Source organism: Falco naumanni, chromosome 16, assembly GCF_017639655.2.
Source record: "Falco naumanni isolate bFalNau1 chromosome 16, bFalNau1.pat, whole genome shotgun sequence".
In the NCBI taxonomy this organism is placed as follows: Eukaryota; Metazoa; Chordata; class Aves; order Falconiformes; family Falconidae; genus Falco; species Falco naumanni.
Window position 1 is genome coordinate 5,721,171 of NC_054069.1, and position 22,872 is coordinate 5,744,042.

The 22,872-nt window shown below is 42.4% G+C and overlaps 1 protein-coding gene across 1 annotated transcript; it reads right to left on the reverse strand.

Moving 5' to 3' along the window:
- Positions 1–1,598: 1,598 nt before the first annotated feature.
- ATP12A (ATPase H+/K+ transporting non-gastric alpha2 subunit) lies at positions 1,599–22,468 on the reverse strand. The gene is made up of 23 exons (XM_040616099.1): positions 22,226–22,468; positions 20,097–20,243; positions 18,538–18,597; positions 17,455–17,658; positions 16,767–16,880; positions 16,478–16,612; positions 15,810–15,927; positions 14,893–15,161; positions 13,706–13,904; positions 13,124–13,233; positions 12,263–12,397; positions 11,794–11,986; positions 11,126–11,301; positions 9,951–10,087; positions 9,089–9,239; positions 6,927–7,095; positions 6,051–6,205; positions 5,316–5,439; positions 4,850–4,995; positions 4,073–4,206; positions 3,027–3,128; positions 2,301–2,392; positions 1,599–2,122 (listed from the first exon to the last, which is right to left on the reverse strand). The coding sequence occupies exons 1-23, from the start codon at positions 22,232–22,234 to the stop codon at positions 2,094–2,096; spliced, it is 3,108 nt and encodes a 1,035-aa protein (XP_040472033.1). The 5' UTR covers positions 22,235–22,468; the 3' UTR covers positions 1,599–2,093.
- Between the last annotated feature and the right edge of the window lie 404 nt (positions 22,469–22,872).

Genomic DNA, 22,872 nt, shown 5'->3' on the forward strand with positions numbered 1-22,872 from the left:
GGTTTTGTCAGTCTCTTTCGGTGTGTTGTAAGACTCTGAGCTTCTGTGTATACAATTTTATGAGTGTGGTTTTGTTTTGCCTTGGCAGCAAAATGATGTTGACTGTGAATGTAGTCGGAGGTGCTGAGATACTCCAAGTAACAAAGGGAGGCCAGAAACCAAACTGCAGGCTGCTGGCTCCGTTCGGAGACAGTACTCACCCCTTCCTCCAGACTGAGGCGTTTGTGAGGTGATAACTATCAGGAGTTAGAGCACAACCAGGGAAATTTCTTTTTGTAAGCATTTGGTGTAGGTTTGGTGTTCAACGAGCAGGAGAAAACAGGCTCTCTGTTCTGTAGATGGTTTTGCAGAGCAGCCGCTGCATTTCTCAGTGCTTTCTAGGCTTGTCTGTTCTGTGAGTCAACCACCTGCCCAGTTATCTTTCCCACAAGTTGTTGGTTTGTTTTTTTTTTTAACTACATGTATTTTGTTTTTGAAGTGAAACAAATGTAGCTATATTATTTCCTGGTTCTCTGCAGTAACGGCCCACACGCTGTGCAAAAACAGTCTCTCCTTTTTTCTTTCTTCTGTCTATATTTGAACATGTCATTTTGGCTAAGAACTGCAAATCTATAGATGGTGGAGGGCGCGTTATGCTGCTCGCCTGTACAGCTTCTCATATTTTTCCTGTCTTAGAAGACAAAACAGATCAGTCCTGACTACTGACAAATGACAAGGTGTTGAAATGAGTCAGCTTGGCACCTCGCGTAGTTGTTGTTGGTGTCTTACAGGGTTGCATTACCAAGTGATAAGCAGCACATATATCTGGAATTTGGACTCGCCCGTTGTTCATGTGTTTATTTTTTGTTGCTCTTCCTTCCTGCTTTCAGTTCCTCTCCTTCATGTCTGTATGTGAAAAACGCTGACATCCAGTGTAATTGATACTCGGTGTAATTCCCAGCCAGGTATTTAGGAGAGGAGTTTTGAGGAGGGAGGCTTGCAAAATGCAAAGTAGCTTCTAGCACACAGGGTGTGGACTTCTGGAGCAGGTGGGTGTTGGGCTGGAAAACACTCTTCTTATTTTCCCCTCCCTCAGTTCTTCTCTTGGCTTCTTTCTCATTGCCCCTCCCTCTTTGCTGTGTGCTGCAACAGAAGTTCTCCTTCTGCCTGTTTCTTCTCTAAAGCTCATCTAGATTTGTATGTAAATGTGAAAAATCAACATACATTCTTTATTGTTTAAAATTGCTAAAGCCTTTGTCTAACAGATGTGGTATCTACTGGTTCTTGCTAAAATGACCATATTAAAGACCTGGTTTGAAATTGAACTTTAACTGTACCTATCTAATGCATCCTAAGGTCTGTTTTGCCATAGAGATTGTGGCCTTTGGAAAGTGAGTATTGAATTTGGTATCTCGGTGTGTTCAAATCAACTGCTTGTGCCTTAGTTTTCAAGATGTGTTTATCAAAACTCAACACATATTTTTGCAGTCTGTTAGTCTGTTAATGGGGGCAAAAAAGCAAGTGTGCACTTTTTTCCTCTTTGTCCTGGCAGAGGTTAGGTTCTTTCCTGTTCCACTCAGTTTCTCATAGTCGTTATAAGAAAATAAGATGGAGAACTGTTTTCTGGAAGAAGTTTTATTATCAAATTATTTCTATACAGCACTTTTACCCTTGGTAGGGTAATACAGATCTGTGTATGCACTTGCTTGGAATTCAGTTCCACCATAAAAAGAAAATCAGCAAACACCACCTTTAGTGCAAATTAATGCCTTAGATTATATGGATTTTCTGTCTTTTTTTTCTTTTTTCGTTTATGCATGTTTTCCTCTGAGCGCTCTCCAAGTTCATCTTTGAATGAGGGAAGATTGTGCTTGTTACAAAAATAGGTAGCACTTCAATTTCTAGACAAGCGTCAGCTTTACAGTACAGTCGGAGGTAACTTATCAACCTCTAAAGTCCTTATTTCTTCATTAAGTTCATGAAATTTCTTCACCCCTTCATGGGGCAAACCCATGCTTAATATTGCACAGACAGGACATTAAAGCAGCAGAGGCTGTGTCAGGTGGGGAAGAAGCTCTCCACAAGGAGGAAGACCACCAGTGATAAGGACTGTTTCAATAATACATGTTCTTGTCCCACCAGCCTGCAGCGGGGGGGGGGGGGGGGGGGGAGAGAAATCAGTTAATTTTTCCAACAATTATTTTCCTTCCTAAGGAAAAAAGTGGTCCATTTTTAAGTAGGCAGCTAAGGTAGGTGTGTAAGTGGGCAGGGTAGGAAAGGACACCTTATACTAAAATACTAAACTAGAAAAATCTACTTACTTCCTGGGTATCTTCTGATCAACAGCTTGCGGACTTCATCGTGGACCCATATCAAGATGGCAAATGGTACAGCCACAAACCAATACTGAAACCTGGCAGTGGGAGAAGAGGTTCTCATTCAGATGCATCTAACAGCTCAGCTGCATTTCTGGGGTCTCTGTGCTATCTGATGCCACTAAAAGAGAATCTGGACTTTTTGGCTTCCCCTGCCCCTAATTTAAGCACTCAGAAATAAGATTATGTGCATGTAAGCCTCCCAGTCTTAAGTAGTTACTAAATTAATTTATTCCAGATAATGTTCAGAAGAAAATGTTGCCTGGTGGTATTATAGTCTCTGAAGATGGCAGAAAAATGGAACTTTTCTGACAGTGATACATTTAAAATAAAACCTGCTTGCATAAAACGAGGTAAAATGCTATCTAATGTCACCAAAACATTGGGGCTCCTGGAAAAAAAATATTAAAATGTTTGTTCTACACAAGTAGGTTTCTGGATCCTCTGTAGTAAGTCTACTAGAAAAAGTAGTGCTTTTAGGGGGAAACTATGATGCCCTTTTTGGTCAATAAATTGTCCACCCTGTTCTTCACAATGAATTTTCTTAAATATTTATCCTTGAATTGTGCTGCATGGGCACCCTGCTCCCATTCATCTGTTTCTGGCAGAATGGTATGTCCATGCTTGTTTATATGCGGAGGGCAAGGGAAGCAAGCTAGCATCGGAACTCACCTCAGCGGGGTGAAGTTCAGGGCTGTAACATGTCCGAGACCATAGGTAAGAATCAGAGCAATTCCTATCTGGGAGAATATACCCACCCAGATGACTTTGTTCCTGCAAGAAAACCGAAGAGGAAGGGTTACGCGCCTCTGGCCCTGCATAAAAACCCGATGCCCCGCCATAATGCAAAGGCTGTGCCGCTTCCAGAGCAGTGCTTGCACTCCGGTAGCGAGCCTGAGTGATCCGCTCAGATGATGAGTGCTGCAGGCTGTAGCACGAGACAAGCTGTAGACAGTGCGGCACTGTCTTACATTGCATACACCAGTGTCCTTCCTGGTGTAGCGTTCCTGACCTACCTAGATTAAGGTAAGCTTTAGGTAGACATGTGGCATGCATTAGTCATGCCTGCTAGCCACACTGTGAATGTGCGCATTGTGACTCAAATGTAAATGTAAGAAGGAAGTATACATAGGTGTAGGTTCTGTACCTGCAGATAAAGGAAAAAAATTTGCTTTCCTATCAGAAGCACTCTGAATAAATACCAGGTTTTGTGTGGCTTCAGTCCCAATAGATATTTTGAACTCCCTGGCTCCCATGGGACTGAAGGGTACAGAGTGTTCTGCAGAGGGCAGCCAGCACTGTCTGGGGTTGTTTGACCAGCTGGTGTTTCCTCAGCAGCTGAAGTTATCTCCGAGAGGTCCAAGTGTGCTATCTATTGATAACTACATAAAGAACTTAAGAAAATAATCTGGAGAGGAAACTCCCTTTTTTGTAGTAAACATTTCAATGAATGGAGAGTTAGTTTTAAGCGGATGCATTTTCAGAGTAACCAGTGCAATGTCTTTCTTTAAAGAAAACCCCATCATGAAATCATGAAAAGCGGGGTGAGGGGAGTTGTAATAAATATTGGTCTGAGATTTGCAGTAGCTTGAAGCCCAGTTTAGTCTTTGTTCAAAAACTGGATGTGAGTGGGCTGAATAACTGAGCTAACCTTCTTCCAATTAGCAGTAGGCTAACTTATCCTCTCGTGCATAAGGTAAAGGATCTGCAAAACTCACCTGAAAAGGCCCTGCTGGAAAATGGAATTTCTTCGTGTTTTCCTGATGATCAAATCGGCAACTTGCTGAATTGTGATGCTGACAAAGAAGGCAGTATAGCCAGTCCACTGTAGGTACAATCTCTGGTATTTCGTCTGCAAAGTGAAGGAAAAATCAAGTAGTGTTATATCAGACACTCGTACCTTCTGCAAGCAACTGCAAACCTTGATATTAGGATTTCGGTTACTAAGGTGTAAATGCAGAGTTATTCCAGATTTAGGTACATAATGATCAGATTTTGGCCAGTTATTCTAGTCTGCTAGTGACTGTGGATGAGTCATGAGGCTGAAGCACGAGCCTGGTGTAAGGAGGTATTTAAACTGACTTATTAATGGCTTCTGCATCTTGTGATTTCTTGCAGAATGAGTGAGGGGGAGTGAAGAGTGAAAGGGGGAGGAAGAGTCTGCGAAGTACTTCATAGTAGTGCTGTTCAGAAGCAGGGCTGAGAAATTGTGATGGGCTTAAACATAAAGTCCAGAGAAGAAGGTGCATCTCCAGAGGCTTTGATTGAGAAGGCAGCAAATAGAAGAATGAATGAAAGAATGGAGTCTGAATGAGAGTGCTGTGTGGCAGGAAGCTCGGAATAGCCTATCCTGAGGGACCATTAGACGAAAACTAATTATTTTTGCATTTAAATCTCTCTCTCCTTCCCCAATCCCTTATTTTGGAGGACAGTACAGAATTTTAAAGAAACTGTTGGGTGACAGACAGTGCAAGGCTGTTTCAGTGCTTCTTTACCCATTGCTGTCCATATGAGTCCTCGAAGTCATTAATGGCACTGTTTTCCCAGTCAACTCGCACACCAAGCAACGTGTAAGGGAGGAAACCTTGTTCAGCATACACAGTAAAGTAGGTTACAAAGGCTCCCACTGACTGCATGATACCTGCAAAACCAAAGAGGTTGCAATGAGGAAGCAGCAAATTTTAGGAGCACTGGGGAATACACCAGCTATCAGAGTTATCTGTCTGCCGGGGCATGATACTTGCTATGAGTCTAAAGGTAGTTTTAGGGCTCTTAGTGCTCTAAGGTTCTTGACGTCTGTAGATAAAAACCTGTTGTATTGTTGAATAATGAGTAACAGAAGGGAGTTAGTATGTTTACCTAGGAGAGCAGGAGGAGGAGTTGAGTTTCAGCTCCCCCTTTTCTAAAAAATTAATCAGTTTGCTGGTATGAGATAGCATTTCAGAGAACAGGTCAACCTACCGATCTGCAGATAGGAGTATATGGCGAGCTGCTCATTCACCAGCCTGTCTTTCCTTTTGTTACGAGGTCTCCTGTTCATAATATCGCTTTCAGCTTTTTCGTAGGCTAATGCAACAGAGGGGATCTACAACAGAAATAAGCTTTCTGAGTCTTGGAAACATTTGTCTGTTTCTCAGATGCTAATCAGAAAAGTTTCAGTTCTCAAGTGGTTCTGTTCTCTGTGTTGCCTTTTCAGTATACAGAGAGCAAATGAAAGAAGGATCCATGTAGTATCCTCTTGACAGGTATAGAGGATTTGAGGGAAGTCTGAAACTGTTTCATAGGCCTGATGACCATATGATGATACAAAGGGCCAGAGCATACCGAAAACATCTTCCCCATCCCTTGGACTGGGCTCTGATGAAATGTCTGGTATTCATCCCCTGTAGTAACTGCAACAATCTGTATGGTCTCTTGATTGAAACACACTGTTGTTTTGCATACTGCTGAGTTTTGCTTGTCAGCATGGATCAGAAGTCTTTTCTTTCTGCTCCCCCTTTGCAGGTTTTCCTTTCTACTCTTCTTTCTCTGTACCTGCCTACTTTTAACCTAGCCCTCTACTCTTCAGCTAGCTTGTTATTCAGCTGCAGGGTAAGGCAGCTAAATCTTCCAATGTTCTGCGTGTCCCTTTGCACCCAGACCCTCTCATTTGTCATGATATTTTGGCAGAAAATAACTTAAAAGACCCCAACTTACAATGTCTGTGCCCAGGTCAATGAATAGGATGGTGATGGTACCAATGGGCATTGGAATGCTGGCAATAATGTAGATGAGAAAGGGACAAAGCTCAGCAATATTCTTAGTCAAGGTGTAGGCAATTGTTTTCTTCAGGTTGTCAAAGATTAGGCGGCCTGGAGGAAAAGGAAACACTTCTGTCAAAGCTAATTGTCAACAGTGTTTTCCAGAAAGAAGTTCCGTTTTAAACTAAATGGGGTGAAAACACGTACTGCTTATGTCTAATTTCTTCATATGTTTCCTCATGCATTTTGGGTGGGTGGTCGTTGTTTTTTAAAAAAAAAAAAAAAAAAAAAAAAAAACTACTAATCTACCTTCCCTTGGAGCCTTCTGAAAATTCAAGTGAATATAAAAAATCTTTGAATGGGAAAAGCTGAGGGGAAAGTCCCATTTGGCAGTATGCTGTAACTTTAATGGAAAGCCCTTTACAGGAGAAGAAGAGTGGGATGTGGGCAGCTGTCATAGGTGGAGCATAGTTAAGGTGATGCATGAGCAAGTAATGGAGTGAAAATGCAAAGAAAAGAGTTTGTATCTTTATGAGGCTCAAAACTGCATTGTGACAAGATGGGAAGTGCTTTTGCCTGGAGCTTAAACAAGCAGCAACAGCAGACCAATGTTACATGTGAGAGAGGGGGGGTCATTTCCTTGCTATCTATCTGTCATGTGTCTATAAATTTAATTAATTCCCAGTTATTACAAATATCACAATTGCATTTCCAAATCCAGAAAGAAGAAAGGGGGGGTGAGCACAGGAGGGAAGGATCAGGAGGACCTGCCAGTGCTGTGTGGCTGTCAGCAGCTTTCAGCTAAGAAAGTGGATAGCAATATTATTTTTACCTTCCTCCACTCCTGTGACAATCGAAGCAAAGTTATCATCCAGCAGTACCATATCAGCTGCGTTTTTAGCTGCGTCAGAACCAGCAATACCCATAGCAATTCCAATATCTGCTTTTTTAAGAGCAGGGGAGTCATTGACTCCATCTCCAGTCACGGCAACAACTGCTCCCTGGAACACACAAAAGGATCCAGACGTGGGTTCTTTGAGGTGATGGTGCTGTCTTCCCCTAAGGACAGTCTGCTTTCAGCACACTCCCTGTCTTTAAATCTCTAGAAGAAAGATGCTGATAAGAAGTTTTGAGTCTTCTTTGTACCCACATAAAACATAGCCAGTGATCAGAAAGACGCTAGGCATGATTAATACAGCAGCCTCAGACTTTTGTGTGATAGATGTCTGTACATGAGTTTGGCATCTAGACTGTCTCCACAGAGAGATGGGAAATTTGGGGGTATGGTTTACTAGATCCTGAAGAGTAGACAGGTGGATTTATTGCATTTAAAATGCAGTTAATCTGACCATTTCTTTCCGTGGAATGTAAGGGGGCTTAAAAATGTATACATCTGTCTATATGTATATGGTCTATCCCTGTCTGAGCAGACCCAGGCTCATTTCTAGTATCTGTGGGAGAGATTCAGTTGACAGTGTGTTCTTTGCCTTTTTTTGTGAAGTGCTTATAGAATCAGTTTTCATCTCAATTGTAAATTACGTAACTATTCAGTTAGGGACCTTTCTTATCTTACCCCAACAACTTCTAGTCACCGCCAGTCTATGCTAGAATTGTGCTAGTAATCCAAAAGATGGAAAACTCTGATTATTCAATTCGCCTTATTTGTTCTCTTCCAGTGAAACCATCTACTGCAGCTAAAGGTCCTGTTCTAGCTGATGCAAAAGTTTGTGGCTTGATAGCAATACAGAGTGTTCCGAGGGGGGAAAAAGCCTGACAAACTGATTAATAGAAATACTGAATGTCCTGTCCCTGTGGGGATTTAGCACAGTGTCACTCCCTATAAATAATGCCATGTACAGAAGGGCTTATAAGCTCTAAGTACTAAACATAGCATGTAGACTGGCTGGCTGGAGTTGAGGGGGGCAGGGTGTTCCTTTTCATTCTTTATGAAGAGCCAAATCTGCTAGGAGTGTGGGTATCTAAGCAGCACAGAATATATTTACCCCCTATCTGCCAAAGGCTATTCAAAAAGAAAATGAGAGGGGTGAAATTGAAAGATTTTATACTTTTTTCTTCTTCTTTTTTGCTTTCCTGAAAGCATTTCAGGCTTAAACCCAAAGAGCTGATAATTCTGATTGGAAAGCTTAGCTCTGGCATAATTACAAAAATAAAATAATGCCTTGTGCTGCATCTCCTCCTCTGCAAAGTTCAGGCATGGCAGTAGTGTGGTTTTCAGTTTGCAGCGTCTACTTGGAGGATGTCATATCTGAGGGCAGAATCCTTTGATATGACTATTTGCATCTTTTTCAGAGCTCTATACATGTCATTTCTTTCCCTTCTGCCTCTTGTGCTGGCTGCACTCCATGCTTCATTACGTAATTTTGCATGTGGATGGGACAAACTCTCTTGAAATCCTGCTTTCTGTGGGTTGTTTTACAATCTTTGAAAGTAACATGGGTAAGGCTTGGTCCTGCATAAATCACGCTATGGTATTTTGTGGGATTCATACCTTATTTTCCTTCTAAATGTTCCTGTGGGCAGGAATTGCATAGGTCTAAACGGCCACAAGAGATGAAAAGATGTGGTAATGTGTTGCTTTTATCTGGGTTTAAAGAATTCCTGAGGGAAGGCTCCTTCCCAAAGTGTACAGTCTCTGCCCAGGAGGCTTTCTGCACAGCGCAGCAGCTTCTCAGAATGACACGCAAAAGACAAACCCTCCGTACAGCTCCAAGCCAGTTAAACTGGGGAGAAGCTCGTCCTGTCAATGGGAGTTCAGAGTCTGTAACAGGAATTTGAGTATCTTGGATTCCGTCCAGGCAGTGTTTGCAGCAATGTTAGATAATGTTCTGGCACAGCGAAAAGAATATAAACAGAGCTTAGAGAGCACTGGAGATTGGCTTCCATCCTCTCACCTCGGGGATGTCCTCTGTGGAAAGCTACTGCCTCGTGAAGGCCCTGTGGCCATATCTGCGCATAACCCTTTACACTTCTTACCTGCCTTTGACAGCCTTCAACTATAATCAGTTTCTGTTGGGGCGATGTCCGAGCAAAGACTATCTCGGAGTGGTTACACAAGATTTCATCCAGCTGCTGCAAGCTCATATCCTTCAGCTCCATCCCATTAACCACTGCTGCCGTGGCTTCTCTGTAAGGGCCGGGGGAAGGCTGGGTGAATTTTCACATCAAAAGGCTTAGATAAAAATAGTGCACTCAGAGGATGCATGTGGCTTGACAGTAAGGAAAGCAGCAAGTTGAGTTAATTTCAGAAGTGTTTGTTGTTAATCAGCAGGTGTTGAATGAGAGGCGCTGCAGAAATGCAGTGGATGCCAGTTACCTAGATACAGAGCGGGGAGCTGAGGCTTCCTCCCCGGCAAGCGTAACAGCAGAGAAAGAGGACACTTGGTGGGAGGGTGGGAGAGTGGAGAAGGAAGGCATCTTGGCTGTGAAGAGCTTTTATCTTTCTCTTGTGATGTTATTTCTCTCATGTTTAATGGGTGGAAGAAGAATTTGGACCCTGAGGGTCCTTAGGTCACGTGATTCTGAATTGTGCCTTTCCTCTGTGTGTTTTGTCAGATGGGCTGTGACAGCAAACTCCAGCGTGATCTGCAGAGTGTAATCTGCTCGGTGTTCTTTCAAGGGGCAGCAGAGGTGAGAGCCACTGACCTGGACGCGTAGTTATTTAGGTAGAAGTGACATGTTGGATGGACATAATGGCTGGGAACGTGGCAAGAAACAGAAGAGCAGAAAGGAGCTGCAATGTACAAAGGGGCTGTAAGAGCCTTGTGGAGGGAGACGGTGAGGTGCAGCTTTCAGAAAGCAAACCCACACGTATCCCCTGCGCTCTCTTTGCTCTTACCGTCTGTTGACTTGCTCAACAGGAATGTTGAGGCGCTTGGCGATATCTTCCACGGTCTCGCTGGTGGCTGAAATGATACCGACACTCTTGGCAATGGCCTTGGCCGTGATTGGATGGTCGCCAGTGACCATGATAACCTGAGGAAGGGACAAGCGCTCGGCATGAGTGACAAATGTGTGTGTAATGGCTGGAGCGAGATAAGGGGAAATATTTACTCTTGTAGACCAGGAAGCGGTTTAGAATCTGAACGTGAAAAGCTGTGCTATGTACACAACGACAGATTATGACTCTTAATTACTTAGCGCTGAATTGACGTCTGGTCTCTACCTCTTGTGATTGCTGCTATTTTATCAGGGTTGTAAAGGAAGAACTCGTCACAGGCAGCAAGGTTAGAATAGTGCAGAATAAAGAAGCCTTTATATAAGAAACTGTATGGGCTATACTCAAAGGCTTGTTAGTTAGAATATTGTATCTTAAAATGGTTCCTTGTGACTGAGGTGTCCTGACAGGTAAGATGGTTTTTTCTTGTTTTTCTTGATGAAAAGTTGCCAGTTGCCACATCTGCCTTCAGACTACAAAAAGCTTCCTCAAGGTTGGGACTTGGGATTCATCTCATCTGAGATCACTAATTCTAAATACAGATTTTCCTTTATTTAGCTAGATTGCCTCTCTGCCTAGAGCTGCAGGTTTGCTTGTGGGTGCCCTGGGGGTGAAATTAGGAGAATTACTCCTTCGGGTTCAACTCGAACACTTTTGAGATTAGTAATTCCTGTGAATAAAAGTTCATAACAGGTGTAGCCCTGTGCCCTAATGCCTTCTCAAGAATTGTTTCTGTTATCTTTACTGTTTACAAGCAAGTCATTCTAGCTGGCACAGTTTCTGTACTCTAGAAATGGATCTGATAAGACAGTATCTGAGCTTTTCCGAATTTGGATTTCCAGTTTTGGGGTTCTATGCACTTCCTATAATGTGATTCCACTTAAATTAAACTGTTCTGACTCTCAGGGCTTTCAGGTCGTTTCTTTAAGTTCCAGTTGTAGAATGTTATTAATGAACACTTAGATTCCTGGTAGTTGTTGCTAGAAAGATACTTAATGACATCCTGATGGAAGATCTTAAAAGTTATATTGATTCTTTCTGTAGAATCACCATATTTTTCATTGTAAATTCCCTACCTTGATCCCAGCACTGCGGCATTTTGAGACGGCGTCCGGCACTGTGGAACGCGGTGGGTCAATCATCGATAAGAGCCCAACAAAGCACAGGTTGTTGGTTGGGAAGTTCATGGAATCTGTGTCAAACGGGTAGGTGTCTGGAAACTCATTTTCAGGCAGGTACAAATGGCAGAAACCTGAAAGGAAACTTAGGTTGATGTGATGTGCTGGAAGCAGTGGGGGAAAGAGAAGAGCTTGCTGTATTGCATCAGCTTTGTTCTTGTGCACAGAACTCCAGTGCATTTAACCGTTAGCTTTTTCTGGAGGATTTTTTTTTTTTCACCTGCCATTGTAACCTTCATATCAAGGTCCACCCAGAGTCAGTGTTTCATGGGGCAAAGCTAGCGATACTGCCAGCACAGAAGAGTGTTTTCCTTTGTGGACTCCTTATGGAGATTTTTGGCTGCTCCATGTGGCAGATAACATCAGTATAGCCTGGTAAGGGCATCCCTGCCGCAGGGATCTTGCAGCACATCGGTGTGGTTTTAACACTCTGCTTAGGAGGCTGTATGCTTTCCTTTTTTCCTCTCTACTGCAAGAGGAATGCAGTCCAGACACACTGGGTTGTACCAAGATTTAAAGCTCACTTCACACCACCACTCTGTCACAGTCCCTCTAGTTGGACTCACCCAGCACTCTCTCTCCCATGCCCCCCAGCTCCATGTATGCTGTTTGGAAAGCTTCTGCCTTTTCACTGTCTAGTGGTTCTTCTTTGCCGTTGATCATGATGGTGCTACATCTCTCCAAAATCCTCTCTGGGGCACCTTTCATCACCAGCAGGAAGCGTTTGTCGTTGGGATCATCAGTCTCATGAATGGAAAGCTGTGCACCACAAATGTGAAATGATTTGAAAGAGCATACGTGATCCTCATTTGGTTTTAGTTTTGGTCACTTTGCATGGAAATGATGTTTCTACTTTCCCATGAGAATATCATACATTCCATTAAGTGAAATGAACTATATTTATTACAGTTTAATTTTCCTCTGTCATTGAATTATCCCACTAAGACTTCCAGGTTACAAATCGTTGCATTAGACCCAGTGACAGAAACAGTTTAAGTTGGAAACAATCTGACAATTTCCAAAAACGGAACACACCTGGAATTTGTTGGTAGAGTTGAAAGGAATTTCAGCCACTTTCTTGTTCTGTGCTCTAATACTCATGACATCACCCAAAATGACTTCTGCAAATTTCAGCAGAGCTGTCTCAGAGGCATCACCTACCACAACTCTCTGTACGCACAAAAGAAGAAACAGTTTAGAGCAAACATACTTCTGCACTTCCATCAGGGGAAGCCTGCGTGATTCTGTAACATGTCCTATGCTTAAGCAGCGATGAATCTACATTGCTATTTTCAAGCTGTCCTCAAAAATTATTACAGTAATTGGGACATCTATTTTGCACTTGCTGCTAGACCTAAGCTACAGCACCCAGATGAAATCAGCATTCGATTCTGCAAAAGCAGATTTGCAATCATTTTCAGGTTTGTGTAGCAGCTTTGTAGTGCAGTTCTGGGGTAGCAGCAGGCACGTATGGGTGAGCTAACTGGTGCACAAAATCAAATGACTTTGAGGAAAACATTGATGGAGTAAACAGTAGAAATAAGGGATTTGTTCTGGTAGTCTCGTCACCAGAATTTGCTACCTTCAGCAGTCATGTGTGAAGACGTTAATTAAGGCATGTTTACCTTTTCTGTTTTGTTGTATTAATAGTGTAGTAATTACTAGTGTAGAAATTCTCGGTACTCGAATTGCCTTTTTCCTTATATGGGCAGTTGTTCTTGTCTGTGTGGGTTTTTTTTCTCTTTTTGTGAGTGTATAGCAATAATACTACTATAAATAGTAACTTAGAAGATTGTCTTCAGTAAGATGGAGGAGATTACTAAAACCAGAGAGAACAACTCATAGGTATTGTTCTTTCACAGGAAGAGAAATAAGCTGATGTGAAGTAGGCGGTACCTTCATTATTGGGAGATTCTCCTGTCCTGGTCTGAATTCTGCCCGGTTGCAGAGAGTTACAATTTTTGATAATGCTGTCCATGATGGAGAACTTTGATCAAAAGGTTGGGCTGAAAGAAAGCAAAAGACACACTGCATCCTTGAGCATATTACGTGATAGAAGTAGCAGCTTAAATTTGAAACAAGATTGAACTATTTGTGGAAGAAAATGGTTCTTTTGAGAGGTTCTGTTAGGGAAAAACAACTTGACACAAACCTTGACATCTCTTGGTTAGCAGTTCTGGTGAAGCTGCTTAGATTATGTTTATCTGTTTCCCTACTAGATTTACGGTCAGCAAAAGGCTCTGGATTAGAAGCTCACAGACTTACTTTCTGTGAGTGGAGTTCAAATATTAATTCCTTTTTTCACATCTCTACATGGCTAAGAAGGGACGTCGCTGTTGCACACTACACTTCTGCATGGAAGGAAGATACCTGGTTTAGCTACCAAAAGGCATTCCCGTTTGACAGCCGGTGGGTATGAAACATCACAGCTTTAATCAAGCAGTTGCCCCTGCCCATATGCCCCGTTGCCATATTTACCTGTTTGATCCTCACTGGTGTCAGCTGAGTAGATCTGATTATCAAACCAGAGGTGAGCAACAGTCATCCTGTTTTGTGTGAGGGTCCCTGTCTTGTCAGAACAGATGATGGAAGTGGAACCGAGTGTTTCTACAGCTTCCAAGTTCTTCACCAAACAGTTCTTCTTGGCCATCCGCTTGGCTGTCAGGGACAGACTCACCTGGCAGAAGTAAAGTCAGTTCAGCTCGCTGTCAGTGAGGTACAGTTACAAAACGATGCAATGAGGTTACATACTTCTGCTAGGGTTTTTGTTTGGGTTTGGTTTGGGTTTGTTGGTGTTTTTTTTTAGGAAGAGAACATTTTTTCAAAATTATCTTTTGGCTGACTACAGTGCATATTATTTTTTTTTTTTTTTCTTTTTTAATAGAGTTGTTAAGGTCAGAGGTTTGGCTGTAACTAGCACAAGTACATTTGCTGCTGAGAGGAACCTGCTTTCCTGCTGATGGAGATGAGAGTGTCATATCAGTTAAGAGGCTGTTTTAGATGGAAGAACATACGGGGGGGGGGGGGGGGGGGGGGGAGCTCCTAATCATCAACTTAATGAATCCTGAAATTATCCTTTTCATTATTGCAGTCCTGCTGGATGTTCGTTGTTGGTGTACTTCAGAGCTAGCAGTGCTCAGCAGGTGTGCTGCTTCTCAGCCAGGGATTTTAGTGATGCCTTGTTTGTGTTAGTAAGCGGAATTTTCATGCAACTTTTAGGGTGCAATATCCTCATTTCCAAATAGGAACAGGTTGTGGGGAAATGAGTCATATCCTTCTACTGGTTAGCAATTGAGGGAGAACAGTACTTGGAGAACCTTATTTCTTCAAGTTGCAACTTCTAAGATTAATGGCTCAGTGATGCCAGAATTCCCAAATGAAATGTTTATCCTTTCAGTTTCATGGAAAAAAACCCCACCCCTATTTCAGACTCAGCTCAGCCAAGTCACTTAATAGGTAACTGTTCTTCACTGGTTAGTGTGGCACTGTAATGGAGTTATTTGTGTGTGTGAAAGGCATTTCAGCCACTTTCTTGTTCTGTGCTCTAATACTCATGACATCACCCAAAATGACTTCTACAAATTTCAGCAAAGCTGTCTCAGGATGAATCGTGGTAATGACTGAAGGATTACAGTGGCAACCACCAAATTCTCACAGGGACTTACCGTTACTGTGGCTAGCAGTCCCTCTGGCACATTTGCCACAATGATGCCAATTAGAAAGATGATGGAATCCAGAATCTTGTATCGCATAGAAACAGATATAATGAAGAAGAGAACACCAACGGAAATGGCCACTCCTGCCACCAGGTAGACAAAGTGTTCTATCTCAATAGCAATGGGTGTTTTCTCGTTTCCTACTCCTGATGCCAGAGAGGCGATTCTCCCGATGATTGTGCGATCCCCAGTGTTGATTACAATGCCAGTAGCAGTGCCTGCAAGGAAATAAGACTGTCAGCTCCAGGAGAGGCTACTCCTATCTTCTGTACCCAGTGCTGATCAATTGACACCCTCCTTAGCTTTAAGATGCCTGAGACTTCACCCCAGAATTACATTATTGCCCTTAAAAATCTTACAGCTCTGTCGGTGACGAAAGATGTAAACTATTTTCATTGATTAGTCATCTTTGATTGCACTGCCGTAGGAATGTAGCATTATCCTGGGCACTGTACAGCCTCGTAGCAGATGGTCTGTCAGGTATGGCACACATAGCTTTTAGTGCTGAGAACAGGAGCAACACCTTTATGTGTGCAGAGCCCTAACACAGAAGCATCCACAAGTACTTAGAGGCATCTGCAATTTGATATTCCTAAAGAATGCAATGGGAAGACCACAAGGAAGCAAAAAATTGATTGTTGCACCCATAACTAGACTAGGTGTTAAGACACATCTCACTGGTTGATACCGAGTGTGACCAGCCTAGTGCTTAAGGCTTTATTTTGGTGTGCTTGGGACAGGAGTTTCTTGTGAGCCATTAAACCTTTCTGGAATTACTTGAAGCAGAATTGCTTAGCATGAGTTAGCAGTATCGTGCAGCGCTGTCTGCAGGTGCCGTTCCTGGGGTCCCCTCTCTTTGTACGCACCTTCCACGCAGGTGGTGGAGTAGAACGCGATGTTCTTGGTCTCCAAGGGATTATCATGGGTGAACTCGCAGGAACGAGACTGTGGTTCTGATTCCCCTGTGAGTGAAGAATTGTCCACCTTTAATGAAATGAAGACATGCCCACATTAAAGTTAGCAATATGCAGTTACATCTCGCCCAGAAGGCAAGGCGGCAGCACGTCTACTAATGGGCAACAGGACCGTCATCTCTGGGTGCCTTTTCTCTGGGGGAGTTGCCATTGTCACTGAGAGAAACTGTTCCTGTGGGGATTCAGTCAGTGCTGTGTGCCTGTTGGTGGGATTTTCAGTAGCAGGCTGAAAGCAGCCGTCTTTTGAAGATCTGCCTCCAGGTCTGTGGAAACTCTTAATACTGGATTGGTGCTCCTGCCTCTGTCCTGACAAAGAGCATTGTTAGAACGTGGTATGGACCAAAAGGCTTCCTTTGACATCCAGGGAGTGGGGATGGTAGTCTCAGATGAGCTGAGCATCACGGTGTAACTTCTGCACTCTATGCACTCTGTGATTTGATCAGATTCTGTCTAATTAAAGCTCTAATAACTCAGTGGGTGCACAGAAATCCTCTATATGTAATAAAAGTCTCTAAACCATGTTTTTCCTCTTTTCCCATGTTCTTCAAAGTACTATTTACCTTACAACCCTGAGTAAAGATCAGACGAATATCCGCTGGGATCCTATCTCCACCCTTTATTTCCACGACATCCCCAACCACCAGCTGGTTTGCAGGCAGTTCCTTCTTTTCTGCGTCTCTGATGACAAGAGCTTGCTGAAAGACATAAATGTGACAACAATCAGTATTGTGTCTTCTTCTAAACCTCCTACCAAGAAGTATGTTTGAGTTGGGCTTTATTGCGCTATTGACACTTTGAGGTGCAATATTAGAATGAACTTCTGTTTCAAAGGCAGTGGGTGGTTCTCACCTGTGGAATCATTTTACTGAAGCTGGCCATGATGTTTGTGCTTTTGGCTTCTTGATAGTAAGCAAAGATACCAGTGAGTATAACGACCAGTGCCAGGACTACTCCAAGGTAGAGCTAATCAATAAAAGACATAATCCAGTTAATGTAAGACACGCTCAGTCATTCCTCCGTTAGAATAAATCATAAAAGAGGTATTGGTCAGGTTAAAAGTTGGCTTAAGAGAAGAACCTCCAAGTTTTCCGTTGCTAATGAGTAAATATATATATATAAAATTAAGCTTTTTGAGTATGAAAAGGGTTTCTAACAGCAAGTTTTCCATCTCTCTAAAAGCCTTCTCTAAACTACACCTGACCCAAACCCAGACAAATTATATTGCTAGCAGAGTGTAACTCAAATCATAAGGGAGTTGGAGTCAAAAGACTCCGGAGTTCTTTGTGGACTTAGTATCGCTCTTATGAGTACTCAATTCTTACAATTACGTATAGTGGTTATAAAACCTTTGGATAGGCACTCTTAGACGGAAGTGGTATGTCAGCTATTTGTGCGTTTATCAGAACTGTTCAGCAGTGGAGAGAGAGTCCTGAAAAAGTATAAGGCCTCCTTGTAGTTACTGAATAACTGTGAAATAGTATGTAAATTATTTAGACTGTCAAAGGGTCAAATACTCTGTGGTTATTCAACTACTTACATTATCAAAGGGTGATTCAGCTCCCTGTGCAAGCTGAATGCCAAAGGAAATCCAGGAGAAGACAGCTCCTATCCATAAGAGGATGGAAAACCCTCCCACCATCTGCTTGAGGAACTTAATGATTTCAGGGGTGGCTTTGGGAGGAGAGAGGGAGTTGGGACCATCCCGAGCCAAAATCTCTGCTGCTCTTGCACTAGAGAGACCCTGCAAAAGTAAATGACAGCTTTAAAATGAATTCACAGAAAACCAGATTATTTTTTTTTATCTCAACTGAGAACAAAATTCACATGCTGTTTTTATCTTAAATGTTGCATCACAGCTCAGCTGCAGTAGCCTGCACCTTTGATTTCCAGGCATTCTGATTCCAAAGTGGTCACACTTAATTATCTGTTACGAAGAAACAGATATTTTCTTTACTGGAGCATTGAATTCGGGGCAGTGTCCGTTAAGAGTTTCCATTTTGTCAGGTATCTATCAAGTATACCTGTACTAAGTGTTTGGAAAGCTGGGGGGAAAGAGACATCAGTTCTTTTGCTGCTGTTTCTGCATTTCCACCAAGATATTTGTAGTTCATGGGTGTCATGAAATTCGTGTCTGTACTCTGGCCACATTGCAGTGCTTTGATATTCAAGTGTTAGGTGTCGAAGGGACTCGGGTGCATAGTTTCTTAAATCTAGTGTTTCCTTCAAGGTAAAATCATTTCCAATGCACTCTCTTACTATAAATGGTTACAGGCGCTGCTGGTGAAAAACTAGCGGTAGTGAAATCAAAATAGCAGATAAAAATTTGAGAAAAGCTGAGGTCCTGGTGCAAACTTTGAGGTCACGTTTTGTGCAAGGATTTTGATTTCAAAATGGTAGCTTAGACTTCTTCAGGCTTGAGAGAAACTCCGGTTTAAATCCAGGTCAGTGCTGCATGTTGACTTGTTGGTTTAGGCTTTATTGGGAGCGTGAACGCTTGTGTCCACACGTACGTCTGTTGATGGGGATGCCTTCCTGCTGCCTCTAGGAAGCTTTGGCTAAGCCAGAGGCAACCTAAGGCAACTAATTAAGGTGGTTTCTTGGTGATGCCCTATGGACTTACTTTGTTGATGCTCGTACCGTACTTTTCCTCCAGTTCTGAAGTGCTGAGTTTGTGGTCATCCTGGATTCCAAAAGAAAGAGAAGATGATCGTGAGAAAAATGTCAGTATTGAAATCTTTATTTCAGGATCCGGTACCTGTTCAAACTGCCTGGATCTTGGAGCAGGGATCCAGTGGTTAGTATGACATCCCACTTTCCTCAATAGACAATATGCAATTTGCATATGGATAAGTAAAATATCTTCCAGTGGAAGATGCTATTTCCTTTTTGATTTTTAAGAGTACTTTTGTAAATAGCTCCCTCCCAGCAAATCCGTCACAAGGACAGAATGGTGTTTTCGTGTTAATACTGCCTGCAACAAATGTCTGTGCTTCTTTTAAATAAATAGTTCCTCTTTACATGCTACAGGACTCAAGCATTCAGTGCCATAGGAAATATATTAATAGAAGAAAGAGCGTGGTGTCAGAATATGTATGAACAATCTTTGCACTTGATGGACAAAGTACAGTGTGTGAAATCATTCGCCACAGTCTGGTAGAAAGAAGCAGCAGGTTCTAACAACAGGTAAAAAGGGTGTGGGAGAGGGAAATCTCAAAGCTCTTCCCTTTTCCCTGCAGTGGCACCTCTGTGGTATCACTGACCCAATTGTATCTGGTCTCAAACTGAGATTTAGAAGCCAAGGGTTTGAGAGCTCTCACAGTAGTTTTCACAGGATGATTCACTGGTACTTGAATGTGTCAGTGAACTTGCCTGTGCTTTGGTTTCTCATTAGAAACATGAGAGTAATCATATGTGCCCCGGTGGCAAGGGTAAGATACGCTGCAAATTATTTACTTAGTACTGGGTAGATCTGGAAACACAGTGGGTAAACTGATGGCCAGTTTGGGGGTTTCCTTACCATTTAAGTACTATGTAGCCCATAAATAGCATCTCCTTTGAGTTGTTCTCAAAGCAATTCAGAAAAAAGGTCGCTATATTTTTCAGATTCATTTTTCAGATTGGGAAACTGAGTGTCTAGAGGGGAAGCAACTTTTCCAAGATCAGTCAACAGGTCAGTAGCAAGCCAGAAGTAAAATACAGGTTTCTTGAGTTCAGTGTACTGTCCTTGAAGTACAGGGCAGTTAGTTTGGGAAAGAAAAAAAAAAACAAAAAACCACCCTGTGCTTATAACTGAGGCATGCTTTTAGATCCCTGGAACCAAAATGTTGTGCTTCTACCCTTCCCTGTTTCCTGGCTGACTGTGCAAGTGGCAGTTCACAGGAGAAATACTGATTACAGTTACTCCACGTGGCAAATAACTCCTCTTTAGGGAGATGATGTTCTGCACCATTGGGGGCTTAATTAAGCCAGAATCATTCTTTCATTGTAAGTATTAATCTTGCACAACTTTTTTTCTGGCACATTTCAGGAGCATGAGGAAGTTAATCCTTCCCTGTGCTAGGGTTTTTGGTGCAGCTTGGCTCTGTTAAAATGATAGTGCATCGGCGTTTCGCTCGCCTTCACCAGATTTCGTTCCAGAGGCTGTCCCACCAGGTCTGACGGGAGCTTAGCCACACTCACCAGGTCCAGTTCTTTCTTAAGGTCTTCTGTCTTCTTTTTTTTCTTGTTGCCTTTTAAATCTTTGTACTTCTCCTCTTCATCTCCAATCTCTGTTTTTTCTAGATCTTTTGTCCCGTAAATCTCGACTGAATAAACATCAGACTTTTTCTGTAAAAGAAATACGGTTTTGGTATTGTTGTGAACATCTGCTGGGACTTGGAGGAAGCAGTAAAAAAATACCACAAGCAAGTCATACTCTGAAAAATCTACTTCTCTTAGACAAGCTACAAGTTGCTACCATCTCCTTCTCCTGGCAGCTTAAAGTGCTAGTTGCTGTCTTATCCTGAGATCTCTCCGGCGTGTGTTACAGTAATTATGGTCAGGTCTTCAGCAGATGTAAATTACAGTGATTCCTTTAGATGTGCAACACCTTTAGCAGTTTATGGTCTAACACAAAGTGTAGGAATACTGCCCAGGGTCTCAGCATTGCTAATGAAAACCATTAAGTCAGTTACCAGCTCCAAGAAGGGATCAATGTAAAAGCAGAAGATTTTTAAAAGGAAAAGGGGTCAGAGAAAACACTCACTGAGAACTTGCCAGTTCCCGGAGCTTTTTATATACATGACTTCAAGATTTACTTTTGTTTTATAAATAAAATTAACATTTACACATTTACATTCGATCATGTGGTGAGAGATAGAGGCAAACACCATACTGGTAGCTGAGGAGAAGCAAGTCTCTGTCACATGGAGCTCCGAACTGACAGGGAATTAGAAAAATCCTCGCTCCTTTTGGCCGATCTGGTATCAGGTCCAGGGAACTGCTATACCTAGGGGAGCTAGTGTTTTGCTTTTATTCATAACTTGGGGGTTGTTCTGTTTCCTAACTTCAAGATAATACTGTAGTCTGAAGGGCAAACTTCCTGTGTTGCTAATTTACCAGCTTCTATAATCATAACGTTCCAGATCCTAATTATCTTGTAAACTACATGCCATGCCTTGGAAGAACTATTGGTTGACCCCATTTCAGAGGCTTCCTTACAGATTAACAAACAGAGCTTCATGAGAGTCATACTGGATCTTATCTGATGGTGTGCTTCATTAGTGGGACAGGTGAGCTCAGAGGCTGCTGCTGTCTGTCTGCCTGTGTGTGTCTGTCTGAACGAGCACACACACACTCTGCAGGGCATTTGTCAGTGTTCAGACTCCTGCAGAGGTACTATGTCAGGTGAGTTGGGAGCAGACATCTGAATTACATCCAGGCTAAACCAGAGCGCTCAAGTAATGGAAACAAGAAGTCAAAAAAAAAAAAAAAAAAAAAAAAAAAAGAAGATTGAGACATCTTATTACTTAATATTATTCTGAACTGAAAAGTAGCATCTTATCCTCAGATGCCCTCTTGTTACAGGAATCTTGAAGTCTTGACATTGTATCTCGAGGAAGGGAAAAGCTAAGAGCTGATGAGTAGTCTGAGGAGTTGGAAGTCTGAAATCCTTTTCCTTAAAGCATTTGAATTTGCTTGGTGATAATGTAACCCAGATAAAGGACATGTCTGTTACAGGAAGTTCTATTTTTTCTATCTTCCCAAAGATTCACAGTCTGGTTTATCTATTGGGATTTTTTCCTTCACCTTCCTCCTCCTCCTCCCCCTCTCTTTAACTATCCCACCCAAAAATCTGTTCAGCTTCTCAAAGCCCCATGAAGTAGAGAAGCAAGAGAGAAAGAAAACAGCTCTCTCTTGTGAGAACATAGCAGGTGGAGAACAATAAAGAAGATTAATGAAGTTAGTAAACTCTACTGATCACTTCTATGCATGATCTATGTTTAATCTTTAACCTGCAAATTTTCACAAAATCTCAGACTTTTTGCAAAAGGGATACTGATCGTGAATCTCTTGATTATGAAACAAGTCAGTCCTAGAATTCTCCCTTATCCAATCTTATCTCTTTACTTTTTAGGGTTAGAGGTGCATACCCATCTACAGTGAAAACTTTAGTCATTATACGGGATGCCCAACAGCATCTAGTGTTAGTTCCATTTTTCACTGAGCTCGTATTTATAATATACATGCCTATATTAAAATTTAAATTAATGCTTGTTCTTAAGAAGAAACATATGCAGTAGGAGCAAATCTGTGAACAGTGTACTCACCTTTACCATCCTGGTGGAGTGTATTCCTTTCCCGATGAGTGAAACAGCCAAGCTAAAGTCTCTGGATGAAAAGCAAAAGCCCAGCTGGCGAATGAAGTGGCTCAGAGGAGTTTTGGCTGTTGGAGTGCAAAAGCTCCCAGAGGTGGTAGTTCCCTCTCAGCTGGCAAGCAGACGTTAGCTGGAATCCTGCTTGCACTTTGGCATCCTTCAGGCAGGACGAGTTTGTTGTCCAAAGCCTGTGGAGAAAGAGCACTGTTTGCTAGTGCTTTATAAATCAGCATCTTGTGCTGCCACTCCACCCCTCCCCTTCCAGGTCCAGCCCATCTTCTGTTTCACCTGTAGTAGGTGGAAAAATACCACAGTAATGGGCATGTGGGTTTCAGGTCAGATAGTTTCTAATTATTCCTTTGTAGTGTTTGCTCACAACTAGGGAACGGGTATATTATTCAACTTGCTAGAAGCAAAGAGTTTCTTTCCTTCAGAGACTTCCCAGCACGGGGCTCCCCTTCTGATTTCCAGCTCTTGTGGCAATGTATGGCGAGGTAGAGCAAGTCTGCACACATTTTGTCCTGCCCCTTCACATAATGTTCCCTTTGCTTGCCCTAAAAGTCAGCTCCCTGCCCTGTTCAGGTACTAATAGGGATATA